This window comes from Anolis carolinensis, chromosome 3 (assembly GCF_035594765.1).
Source record: "Anolis carolinensis isolate JA03-04 chromosome 3, rAnoCar3.1.pri, whole genome shotgun sequence".
In the NCBI taxonomy this organism is placed as follows: Eukaryota; Metazoa; Chordata; class Lepidosauria; order Squamata; family Dactyloidae; genus Anolis; species Anolis carolinensis.
The window spans coordinates 119,039,688-119,053,224 of NC_085843.1; the positions used below are offsets into that span (position 1 = coordinate 119,039,688).

The 13,537-nt window shown below is 44.7% G+C and overlaps 1 protein-coding gene across 1 annotated transcript in view; it reads left to right on the plus strand.

Moving 5' to 3' along the window:
* Window positions 1–13,537, plus strand: part of grtp1 (growth hormone regulated TBC protein 1) — a 40,555-nt gene that overhangs the window by 17,615 nt on the left and 9,403 nt on the right. Inside the window, exons 3-4 of the mRNA XM_062977281.1 lie at window positions 2,328–2,486; window positions 5,897–6,021. Coding sequence (XP_062833351.1) covers window positions 2,328–2,486; window positions 5,897–6,021 — 284 coding nt within the window. The remainder of the gene's footprint in view (window positions 1–2,327; window positions 2,487–5,896; window positions 6,022–13,537) is intronic.

Below are 13,537 nucleotides of genomic sequence, written 5' to 3' on the forward strand. Positions count from 1 at the left end.
CTCTGCTTCTGCGAGAACCAACTGCCCTTCTGGGATCAGGCTCTGGCAGAAACTCACACTGGCAAATAAAGCTTTCCCAGAAACTCAATTAACAGGGGGCAATGCCTGCTGTCAATCAACTTAAGTACCTGGCTCTCTTTCAACACAACAGTCACACAACAGTTAGACTTTGACCACAGGAGCCAAGCCCACACTCAGTTTAAAATCTTAGCCAAATCTTAGCCAAATCCTACCTGAAGCCAGGGAGCAAAAATGTTCTCCTGCTGCCTCTGCTTCTGCGAGAACCAACTGCCCTTCTGGGATCAGGCTCTGGCAGAAACTCACACTGGCAAATAAAGCTTTCCCAGAAACTCAATTAACAGGGGACAATGCCTGCTGTCAATCAACTTAAGTACCTGGCTCTCTTTCAACACAACAGTCACACAACAGTTAGACTTTGACCACAGGAGCCAAGCCCACACTCAGTTTAAAGTCTTAGCCAAATCTTAGCCAAATCCTACCTGAAGCCAGGGAGCAAAAATGTCCTCCTGCTGCCTCTGCTTCTGCGAGAACCAACTCATTTCCATCTAACTCCAAGGAAGCCCCTCGGATGCTGAACCAGTGCCTGGCCGCTGTGGCGGACTGGATGAGGAGGAACAAGCTGAGGATCAATCCTGACAAGACAGAGGCCCTCCTGGTCAGTCGCTCGTCAGATCGGGGTATTGGGTGGCAACCTGTGCTGGACGGGGTTGCACTCCCCCTGAAATCACAGGTCCGCAGTTTGGGAGTCCTCCTGGATTCAGCGTTGACGCTTGAAGCGCAGGTGTCGGCGGTGGCCAGGAGGGCTTTCGCACAACTCAAACTTGTGCGCCAACTGCGACCATACCTCGTGAAGTCTGACTTGACCACGGTGGTCCATGCCCTAGTTACCTCTAGACTGGACTACTGTAATGCGCTCTACGTGGGGCTTCCCTTGAAGACGGCTCGGAAATTACAACTGGTCCAACGCTCGGCTGCCAGATTAATAACTGGGGCGAATTACAGGGAGAGATCTACTCCCCTGTTTAAGGAGCTCCACTGGCTTCCGTTCATTTTCCGATCCCAATTCAAGGTGCAGACCATCATATATAAAGCCCTAAACGGTTTGGGACCCACCTACCTTCGTGACCGTATCTCCTACCATAAACCTGCTCGATCTCTGCGATCGTCAGGGGAGGCCCTCCTGTCGCCACTGCCTTTATCCCAGACCCGCCTTGTAGGAACTAGGGAGAGGGCCTTTTCTGCTGTGGCCCCCCGTTTATGGAACTCATTGCCCATTGAAATCAGGCAAGCCCCCACCTTTTCAGACTTTAGGAAAGATCTAAAAACATGGCTCTTCCGATGTGCTTTCGGAGAGTAACTGTTACATGCTTTTGTTACGCCCCCATTATTTATCCTCTAGACTGTCTGCTATCTTTTCCTTAGTTCCCTGTGGTTTTATTCTTATCCGTTTTCTTATCCTTTTCTCACCCCGAGTTTTAACTGAGTGTCAGTGCGGCCTGCGCTGTTATATTGCTCTTTGGATTTTGTGTTGTACTGTATATGATTCTTTATTGTATTGTTGTAATTGTATTATGATATGTTGTTTTTATATTGTGTTATATTGTATTTTTCCCGGGCATGGCCCCATGTAAGCCGCCCCGAGTCCCCATTGGGGAGATGGTGGCGGGGTATAAATAAAGTTTTATTATTATTATTATTATTATTATTATTATTTCTCTCTCATCCTGTACCCAACCCCAATTTTGATAAGGTAAAAGGGCCTCAGTTTTGTTTGCCACCAATGCCATTCAGTTGTCCATGAAGTTTTCTTCCTTTCCTAAGGAGATGCTCAAGTTTTCAGATTGCACTTCTAAGCTCTTTCTAAGGAACTGATCAGTACTGTTAATAGTTTTTATGCCCTTTAACATACAGTAGAGTCTCACTTATCCAACATAAACGGGCCGGCAGAAAGTTGGATAAGCGAATATGTTGGATAACAAGGAGAGATTAAGGAGAAGCCTATTAAACATCAAATTAGGTTATGATTTTACAAATTAAGCACCAAAACATCATGTTATACAACAAATTTGACAGAAAAAGTAGTTCAATACCCAGTAATGCTACGTAGTAATTACTGTATTTACGAGTTTAGCACCAAAATATCACGATGTATTGAAAACATTGACTACAAAAATGTGTTGGATAATCCAGAACGTTGGATAAGCGAATGTTGGATAACTGAGACTCTACTGTACTAAGTTATCCACTGTGTCTTATACAAATAGAAAAGGTGTACTCAGATAATATATATGTGTTTTTTATTGCAGTAAAACGCTACATCAGGAAAGGCATTCCAAATGAGCACCGGCCGCTGGTGTGGATGGTGGTCAGTGGTGCTCAAGCCCACATGGAACAAAACCCTGGGTATTACCAGAAGCTTCTGGATGGGGACAAAAATGACAAGCTGGTGGAAACCATTAAAACAGGTGAACTTCTAAATACATATCTATATGTATATTTTGTCTGATAACCCCTAGGAGCTCATAGTACAGGCAATTTGGGCCTTGAATAGACATTTAGAGATGTATTAATAAATTGTTATTTTAATCCTCTTTGTAGATATAGCATGAGGCATTTCAAGTTTTTGGTTCTTGCAAGTGTAAATAAACCCTTAATTACAGAGTAACTTTCCACAATGCTACAAATAACCCTCTTTTAAAAAGAATGGGGTGCAATGTGGAATGACGGATTGGTAGCTGCTAAGCCTGGATACTTGTAGTTAAGCATTGTTCCAAATATGAAGCTGGAATAATGGCTTGAAATAGCTGATGTTTGTTTATTTATTTTTCATATTTATATTCTGCCTTTCTCAACCCCTGGGGGGACTCAAGGCAGCTTACAATGAAACTAAATAGTGCCTATAGCATAAAACATTTAAAAAGTTACAATAAGATTAAAATAAGCTTACATAAAAACACATTCAAATACAATCCAGTGTTAAGACACAGCATCCAAAATAAGGTCTAAGGCTGATCCAGAGTCAATTACATGTTGTCCTCTGCTGTTGTTATTATTGGGGGACTCCTGTTCGACCCCCTGGCCTGTGAGGTCCCTCAGGGCTCCATCTTGTCCCCCATGCTGTTTAGCATCTGCATGAAGCCGCTGAGTGAGATCATCCAGAGTTTTGGAGTTCGGTGTCAAATATATGCAGAGTACACCCAATTCTATTACTCCTTTCCACCGTTGCCAAGGATGCCGTCCTGATCCTAAACTGGTGCCTGTCATCAGTAATGGACTGGATGAGAGCCAACAAATTGAGATTAAATCCAGAGAAGACAGAGGTGCTCCTGGTCAGCCGGAAGGCAGATCAGGGTATAGGGATACAACCTGTGCTGGATGGGGTTGCACTCCCCCTGAAGACACAGGTTCGCAGCTTGGGTGTGATCGTGGACTCATCGATGAACCTGGAGGCCCAGGTGTCAGTGGTGGCCAGGAGTGCCTTTGCAGTGTGCCATCTGCGCCTGTACCTTGAGATACCAGATCTGGTCATAGTAGTCCACTCCTTAGTTACATCCCGTTTGGACTACTGCAACACGTTCTGCATGGGGCTGGCTTTGCAGATAGTTCAGAAGCTTCAACTGGTACAGAGATCGACAGCCAGATTACTAACTGGGACACCGTACAGGGAGAGAACTATTCCCATGCTACAGTAGCTCCACTGGCTGTCGGTCCACTTCTGGGCTAAATACAAAGTGCTAGTCATTACCTTTAAAGCCCTAAATTGTTCGGGCCCAGATTATTTGGTAAACCGCATCTCCACATACAAACCTGCTTAGGCACTACGATGTGATACTTCTAAAGGGCTTTTTTAATAGGAGTGTTGGTAGTTCTTGTCCTATATGATGTCTCTTATAATTCCTTTAGTACTGGAGTGAAATTAACATTTTAAAAATAACAATGCCCTTTAGAAAGATTTGAGCACCTTTGTTTAGATGGTTGGTGGAGGAAAATTAACCTAAGTCAGACTTCTACAGGAGCCTGAATATGGTGTAATGGAAAGTTAAGGTAATCAGGTTCATGCAACAATCTCAGAGCAAAGAAGCGTTCTGTTCATAGTGCCAGTGTTCCAGGTAAGTGACTAAAGTGATTATTCAAGGTCAGCTTAACAGGCTAATCTTGGGAATCCAAAACACAGACAAGAAACCCAGTGTCATTTCTGTTCCTAGAAAACATGCAGTGGGATACTGTTAAATCCATGAACGCTTATGTGAAATAATGATAATGATTTTGTATAGAGACAGATAAAAACATTTTTGGACACTTCACATGTCTCTCTTGAGTTTCGTAGGAACACACTGTGAAGAATCCCTTCGGTCTTCCTGTTAGCCCCGTGTCTTATCATAATTGACTCCTTTTAGAAATTTATGACAATTTTTGCTGATACAAACAGTTTAACCACAGTGTTCTCATTTGCTAGGATTTAAGTAAAGAGTAATTCATTAAAGGAACATATTTTTGCATTTGTGATACCTTTTGTTGTAGCAGAAATAGCATGATCAGAAGATTTTTTTTAAAAAACAAAACAAACAAAACGGTGGGCACCAAACTGGCTGAGAGAATTGAGCAGTGCATTTTTTGTCAGTTAAAATCTAGGCTGGTCTGTTGTTTGAGTTCTGTTTACCTGGGGTCTAATATGGAAGTGCAGATTTAATTTAAGTGCTGGGCTTAGCACAGCAGGTTAACCAGTGTACTGTAGAAAAATCCTGCTGATCAAAAGGTCAGCTGTTTGAGCCCGGGTCGGGGTTGAGCACCTGCCATTAACCCCAGTTCACCTGCCCACCTAGCAGGTCGAAAGCAGAAATGCGTGTAGATAAATAGGTACCACTTTTAAGAGGGAGGTAATTAAGGACATTGATTGGAGGAAAACTCCTGGGCATGGAAGATGGAGCGACAGCACACCCCCACCCCCATGGCCAGAGTTGAGCACAGCCTCCAAGATGCTGGAAATAAGATGGGGAAAACTGATTTTACCTCTGTTTGTGTTGTCTGTCCTTGTTAATTGTATAATTGTATAATAGGCATTGAATGTTTGTTGTATGTGTGTTCTGTGAGCAGCTCTGAGTCCCCTTTGGGGTGAGAAGAGAGGGGTATAAATACTGTAAGTAAATAAATAATGAAAAGTAAGATAATTGGTTATGTTTTATCCTATGAATATTACTTATACAGGTTATTATTTGTATTTCATCTACCCAGTGTTTTTAAATTTAAAATTAATGAAACACTTGTTAAGGCTGCTATACTTGCACACTTACCAAGAAGCAAATCTCATCTCATTGGAAATTACATTTAGAGAGATGGGCTAAAATTGGGCGGGTATAATTATTTGCATAATTGCCTTTGATTTCAGCAAGCTGTGCCCACACCTTTCTCTTTTTTGTTTGTTTCAATTACTTTACACACATAACTCCAGTTGACTTCCATATAATTTTGAGTGCGCAAGAGAATGAGGGTCAAATTGTAATCTTCAATTGTGTTACAAGGAAACAATGAAAAACCTCCTATTTTGATAAAGTTTGGAATGAAAACTTGTGCTTAATTATTTTACATTACACATTGCATTCTGGGAGGCTGACCCAATAGTAAGCAAGCATTTTAGCTTTTAGCCGTCATTTGAAAAGCTCTGTAGACTAAATAAAAGAACAAAGTGGAATTTTTCTAAAAACTTTCATTTAGTTTCCATAGCTTACTTTTTTAAAACAATTAGAACAAATACCCATTGGAAATATTTTATCATTAACTAGTAGAGTGAGTTGATGACGCAGATGCTGAGACATTGTTCCGTGGATCAAATAGCTTTGTAGATAATTTACATTACCCGTTTCTTCTTCTTCTTTAGACATGAATAGAACATTTCCAGATAATATAAGATTCCGCAAAACTGCTGATCCCTGTTTACAGAAAACACTCTACAACGTTTTAGTGGCATATGGGCACCATAATCAGTCAGTAGGATACTGCCAGGTATGTAACTTTAAGAAGGCAAGTATGCAGGATGTTACTATTGAGGTAGAAGCAAATTGGCACTCAGGTTTCACAGAATGAATAATCTCTTCGTGGCATTTTGTTACTCTAATACCCAGAATTTTAGCATAATTTTAAGTTTCCAATTGGCTTCCTTCTCTTTAATCTTTCAAAACCTTTCCAGAATGATCCCTAAAACAATTGCCTCCTCATCACATCTGGCACTTGCTTGACCTCATTTCTCAAATGCTCAAAAATACAGTATGTCTCCTCTGGAACTTTTCTAGGTCCTCCAGGCCATTTATTTCAATAGGATTTACTATTATTCACAATTTCCTATTTCCATGATACGTTCAGGAATGCATTCCTTGCAGATATGTGATTTGTACTGTAGTACGCTTACATTGCATGCTGAACATGCCCCTTTCCTCAGATCAAATGTGATAGAGGGAAATGGTGGAAGTGGAAGAAGCTCAGGCTCAGCCCAAAGTGTGCAAGCAGAGTACAACTGGGTATGTAACTTAAGGGGATTTCTTTAAAAAAAATGGCACATCTTTTCTAAATGCTCTTTTTTGAATGCTGTTTTATTGACTTCAAATGAGTGTGTGACCAAATTAGCCTGGAAACTGCTGCACAAGACTGAAGAGTTGTTTGTCTGTTTGTTCGTCTGTTTGTGCAAACAGCAGTTACAGCCACAACTCATAAAGCAGTCTTTTGAGCTTGGTAAGCAAGGTAGCAGAGTATATAGTCCCTGTTGCACTTACCCATCTCTTGTACAATATACAATTCTGAACATCAGTGTCCCTTTAGTGATGTGGGTCAGAAATATTCATAATTGTTGTGACCCATTGGCCCAACTTCTGGTTACAGGATTTCTGTACTTAAGCTATCTGGATGGCACATGAGTTATACTAGATATCATAAAACATTGGTAGGACTACCAGACCTTGCCCAGAGTTACCTCTATGCCATAATGAGTAGCAGAGTTACAGAATAGGGTCTTGTGGATGGCCACATACTCATAGTACATGAATAGACATAGCACATTCATATAATCCATTGCACATAGCAATGTCCCCCAAAGTGAGAGGAATTTTACCTAATCCAGTGGCTCTTAGGTAAAACGCAAGAGACAGTGTGGGAACAATGATGTTGATGGTTAAAAGTTCAATGTTGAAAGTGGTCACAAGGTCATTGTGAAATAACCAACCCTGTCCTTGTATTGTTCACAAGCCCTCATGTTTGCTTTAATAGCTGCCTTGTTTGGGCTGAGAGCCAGTGTGGTGTAGTGGTTTGAAGTGCTAAGCACATTTTTAAAAAGTCAAAAGCTACTAAAACCCATTAAACACCCAGAAACATAAAATAAAATAAACACCCAGAACAATGTAGTTTTTACTCAGTGATGGAAAAAGCATCATGTTCAGCATCAAGGGAAGAAGTTCCCTAGCTAAAACACTCCCATCATAAGGAGGCCTCACCCTTGGGAGTAAGAGAAGCCAGTGCGGTGTAGTCGTTTGAAAACCAGGGTCTGGATCCTGAGCCACAAAAACCCACTGGGTGACCTTGGGCAAATAACATATTCTCAGCCTCAGAAAAAGACACTGGGAAATGACTGAACAAACCTTGCCAAGAAAATCCTATGATAGGTTTGCAGTAGGAGCACCTTCATTCAGAAACAACTTGAAGACACACAACAAGCAACAAACTTCTCAGTTGCACAGGGTCTGTTCATAAATTGTACAAAGCAGGAGTGGGCAAATTTGGGCTTTTCATATGATGGTTGGGCTGATTTACTGGTAGCTTAGCCACTGGAGAAGAATGCTTCAAGGAGGGATACATTTCAGCACCATCTATAGCAGGCATGGGCAAACTTCAACCTTCCAGGTGTTTTGGACTTAAACTCCCATAGTTCCTAACAGCCTACCAAAACACCTGGAGGGCCGAAGTTAGCCCATGCCTGATGTATAGCAATGGTTCTCAAATTTTTGTCTTCATTCTCAGTCAACTTGGTCAATGGCCTGGGATTCTGGGAGCTGAAGTTCAAAGCATCTGATGAAACAGAGTTTGAGAACCCACTGGTTTAGTTGCCTGCCCTCTTCTAGAGGAGCCATACTGCATCCTCTTACTTGTACTCTCAGTTGATTGTGGCCTTCAGCCTGATCTATAAAACAAGCCGCCAATCTCCATAAAATTTTGTTGTAAAACAGGAGACTGGTGAAAAAGTTTTAAATGAGGCATTTCTTAGAAGTTTGTTTTTCCAACTAGAGTAGTCCCATTGAATTGATGGGATTTTCATTAATGTTGATGGAGCATTGAACAGTGAGTTCCATGGGTCTGTTTTCACTAACCAATAGATTTCAGGCCGAAGTCTTTTCAGTCGAATAAAAGAATCTGCATGCTCGAGTATGAATACTGTAAGGGTAAGGGGTTAATTGTTTTACCTCCTAAATACCCACCGAGCACAGAGAACAATGCATGCAATTCTGTATAACCCAGGCTTGCATTTCAGGCTCTTTGTAGTGCTCCTTAGTGCATAAATGTTTATGTACTGGACCACTGGCTTCTATTGAGAAATGTAACTGTGAACTTTCCCTTAGAAGAAGTAAACAGTGTTTTCCTTTGCCATTGGGTGCAGCCATTCTGGTTTATGCTGGTCTGTACAATGAATGAATGTGTTTGCTCCCTCAGTGCTTTCCGAGGGGCAGACTTTTGTGCCCACTAGTTTTTAAAGTGCCAAATAGCCTTCTGTCACCATGGCTGCAATTGTAAAGCAAACTGGCAGGGCTGTGGTGGTGTCACGACCCAGGCTACAGAGCACCAATAACCATACGCAGAGGCCAGATTCTATCTAATATCTTTATTAAGGAATTATATAAAGTTAGTAAAAGCAAATGTAAAAGATAGTCCAGAAGCAGACCTTTCAGGAAAGGTCAAAATTAGTCCAAAGAAATAATGTCCAGTATGAAATATTAAGGTCCAAAGTTGTAATCCAATAACCGAAACACTCACTTTGACAAGCAAAGTGAGGGGAGATGACAAGGTCCTTTAGTCCATGAAACTTGAGCGAGTCTAGAAAATAACTTGATACTTGGAACAAGGCTTGAACGTGGAACAAAGGTAACTAAGAACAAGAACAAGGTCCGTGGAATAACTTGATAAATCCGTGGAACAAGGCAAGGATTGATCCTGGGAAACTAGGCAAAGTCCGTAGATAAACAAGGCTGGGAAGCAAGGCGAAGGCTGGATAGCAAGGCAAGGCTTGAGCAGGAGCGAGGCTTGAACCGGAGCGCGCTGTCCAGACACAACTCGCTCCGTAGGCTGACGAAGTGACTCCGCGAAGTTACTTCGCGGGTAAATCACCTATATAGAGTCTAACTTTTCCCGCCGAAGCAGTTCTCTGGGAATCAGAAACGAAAGCTAATCTTTGAGACCAGATGTTTGACTCCTTAAGGATTCTCACGAAAAAGGAGACTTAATTGGCAGAATTCTTGGCTGCTATCCTCGCACTCCTGCGCGAAGCAGCTTCCAAACCTCTCTGTTGTTTACAAAACTCCCGGCGCAAGAACACGGGAGAAGTAGGCTCTGGGCTTGTTTGACATACTTCTGGGAGACAACTTTCTTGCAGGTGCAAGGTTCCCAGATCTGCCTGGGAAAGATCTGGCTGAGAGGAATCCAGTTCAGACTGGGAAGGTAAAAACCCCAAGTTTTCATCTTCATCAGGAATTACCATGTCCTGAGCAGGACTACAAGGCCCATGGGTCATCACACTATCCCCCTCCTCAAGGCCCCTCCCAAACTGGGGCCCTCTCCCCGAGGCGCGAGGTCGCGGTTTGGTGGGATAGGTCTGATGAAAGCGACGGGTTAGCTCAGGAGCATGGACTGTGGAGGCGTCTTCCCAAGAGCGTTCCTCAGGGCCAAAACCCACCCAGTCAATGAGATATTGTAGGCGGCGGCGGTGAAAGCGAGAATCCAAAATGTCCTCAACCTCGAACTCCTCCTCCCCATTCATCAAAACAGGAGGGGGGGCCGGTTGGTCTGTATCAGGACGCACACCATCCGCCGGAAGGAGCAGGGAACGGTGAAACACTGGGTGAATGCGCATTGAACGCGGAAGTTGGAGTTTGAAAGTCACAGGGTTTAATTGCGCCACCACTGGATAGGGGCCAATGAAACGGGCATCTAACTTCCGGCAAGGGCGGTGGGAGGGCAGAAAGCGAGTGGACAGAAAAACCCGATCTCCTACCTTGATTTCGGGGCCCGGCTGGCGATGTTTGTCAGCGTGGCGTTTATAGTCCTCCTTGGCTTGGTCCAGTTGCTGGAGCAAAAGTTGTTGTACCGCTGTGAGTTCCTGCAGCCAATCCTCTGCTGCGGGAACTTCTGAAGTTTCAATGACAGGGGGAAAGAAACGTGGATGGAAGCCGTAGTTTGCAAAGAACGGCGTTTCTTTAGTAGAAGCTTGAACTCCATTGTTGTAGGCAAACTCAGACAGTGATAACAGAGAAGCCCAATTGTCCTGTTGGTAGTTTACATAACAGCGAAGATACTGCTCCAAAGTGGCATTGGTGCGCTCCGTTTGCCCATCTGTTTGGGGATGATGAGCTGAAGACAAGCGAGAGTCTATGCCCAATAGTTTTTGTAGCGCCTTCCAAAAACGAGAGGTGAATTGAGATCCACGGTCTGTGACTAAACTCTTGGGCAATCCATGTAGTCTGAAAACATGTTGAAGGAATAGATCCGCAGTCTCTTTGGCCGTGGGGAGGCCTTCGCAGGGAATGAAATGGGCTAACTTGGTGAAAAGGTCCACCACCACTAAGATCGTGGTGAATCCACAGGAAGGTGGTAGGTCAGTGATGAAATCCGCAGAAATTATTTCCCATGGGCGAGATGGGGTAGGAAGGGGGTGTAAAAGCCCTGAGGGCTTCTCCCTTCGTATCTTGGAGCGCTGGCATACTGGGCAGGTGTTGACATATTTTTCCACATCCTTGCGGATCTTGGGCCACCAAAAATCCCTTAGGATCAGATGCATGGTTTTAAATAGTCCGAAGTGTCCTGCTGGTTTGCAATCATGACACAGACGAAGCGCTTTTTCCCTGCCCGGTCCGGGTGGAATATAAACATGATTTCTATAGCAAAGCAGCCCATCCTTAAGCGAAAAGGGAAAATGCAGACCTTGGCGAAGTTGGTCCTGCGCCCAGGCATCTGCTTGCTGACTAGCCCTGATTTCTTGAGCACAGAGGGGTCCTGGAGTAGGGGAAGTAGAACCAATGGGAATGGATTTGGTGTTCCCCACTGTGAGCGTGGCAAAGTTCTCGGGTTGTAGTAGTTGGGATTCAAAGGTCTCCTTGCGTCCTGCAGCGTATTCTGGTTTACGTGACAGGGCGTCTGCTTGCTTGGTCTGGGCTGGGGTCACATAATGAATCTGGAAGTCAAAACGTTCGAAGAATAAAGCCCAACGTTGCTGCCTCTGATTTAGTTTGCGGGCAGTTCTTAGATGCTCTAGATTGCGATGATCAGTGTGGACTTCAATGGGAAATTTGGCCCCTTCTAGCCAATGTCTCCAAGTTTCAAAGGCTGCCTTTATGGCCAGTAGTTCTTTTTCCCAAATGGTGTAATTCCTTTCTGGTGTGGTTAGTTGACGAGAGTAAAAGGCACAGGGATGGAGGTGATCTCCCACCGGTTGTAAGAGTACAGCCCCAATTGCCACATCTGAGGCGTCCGCTTGCACAACAAAAGGGGTTCCAGGATTTGGGTGCTGTAGAATTGGCTGGGAGGTGAATAGTTTCTTTAATTGCTGGAACCCTTTCTCTGCTTGATCAGTCCAGCGGAAAGGCTGCTTTCCACGGATGCAGCTAGTGATGGGGTCGGACCAGCGGGCAAAATCTGGAATGAACTTGCGGTAATAGTTCGCGAACCCCAAGAACCGCTGCACCTCTTTCTTGTTAGTTGGCGCCTGCCATTCCAATACTGCTGAAACCTTGGCTGGATCCATGGAAAGCCCTAGAGGCGAGATGCGGTAACCAAGGAAATCTACCTCTTGTAGATCAAAGGCGCATTTTTCCAGCTTGGCATAAAGTCCATGGTCCCGCAATCGTTGTAACACCATTTTGACGTGGTTCTCATGTTCTGATTGTGATCTAGAAAACACCAAAAAATCGTCCAGGTAGATTATCAAGAACCTGTCTAGATAGTCCTGAAAAATGTCATTGACAAAATGCTGGAACGTTGCGGGAGCTCCGCATAAACCGAAATTCATAACTCGGGACTCGAATAATCCGAATTTGGTCTGGAAGGCGGTCTTCCACTCGTCCCCTTCCCTGATGCGAACTAAGTTGTAAGCCCCCCGAAGGTCCAGCTTGGTGTAAACCTTGGCTCCTCGAAGCCGATCCAGTAGATCCGAGATTAAGGGCAGGGGATAGCTGTTCCGCTTGGTGATATTGTTCAATGCTCTGTAGTCCACCACCAAGCGTAGTTCTCCTGACTTCTTCTTCACAAACATCACTGGGGAGGCGGCTGGGGATTGAGAGGGTCTGATGAATCCCTTGCGAAGGTTTGTCTCTATGAATTCCCTGAGAGCTTCTTGCTCTGGTTCAGTCAGGGAGTAGAGATGCCCTCGCGGGATCTGGGCCCCCTCCACCAAGTCAATGGCACAGTCATAAGGTCTATGTGGGGGTAATTTTTCGGCTTCTTTCTCATTGAATACATCCCAATACTCGGAGTACTTCTTTGGCAAGGTGATGATGGGCTCGGTGTCCGTGGCATGGCAGACCTTGGCTACGAGGCAATGGTTTTGGCAGTACGGTGAAGCAAACTGCAGTTCTCTGTTGGACCAGGAGATGTTAGGGTCGTGGAGAGTCAGCCATGGGATTCCCAAAATCACAGGGAAATGGGGAACCTCGGTAACAAAGAAGGAAATCTCTTCCATATGTTCCCTTATCCACATCCTGGTGGGTTCCGACCACTGACTTACGGGGCCCGTCTTGAGGGGGCGGCCGTCTATGGCTTGCACCACACGGGCATTCTTGAAATCATGATATTGTAATCCCAGAGAGTCGGCATACTCTCTATCAATGAAATTGTTGGTAGCTCCAGAGTCTATCATGGCGTGGATCATGACGGGTCCCCTTTTTGCTGACCATAATGTGACCACGAGAAGGAACAGGACCCCGGTTGGCGGCTCTTGAATGGATTTTTTGACCGGGTTGGCGAGCCTCTCTACACCCGGTCGTTGGCTTCCCCCGCCGGCTGTGTGCCAGTCGGCTCAGACGCCTTCGTCTCCGTGGAGGACGCCGCCGCAAGACGGGCGGCAGGCTTCCCTTTGGCTGGGCACTCTCTGGCGAAGTGGCCCCCGTTCCCGCAGTACCAACAGAGGTTTAAGCGTTGACGACGGGCCTTCTCGGCGGCATCTAGTCTGGGACGCACATTGCCCAACTGCATCGGCACTTCCTCGCCTCCTCTGGGGTATGGGGTTGGCGGTGGGGGTCTCCACACTGGACGTGGCTGAACGCTGGCGGGAGCG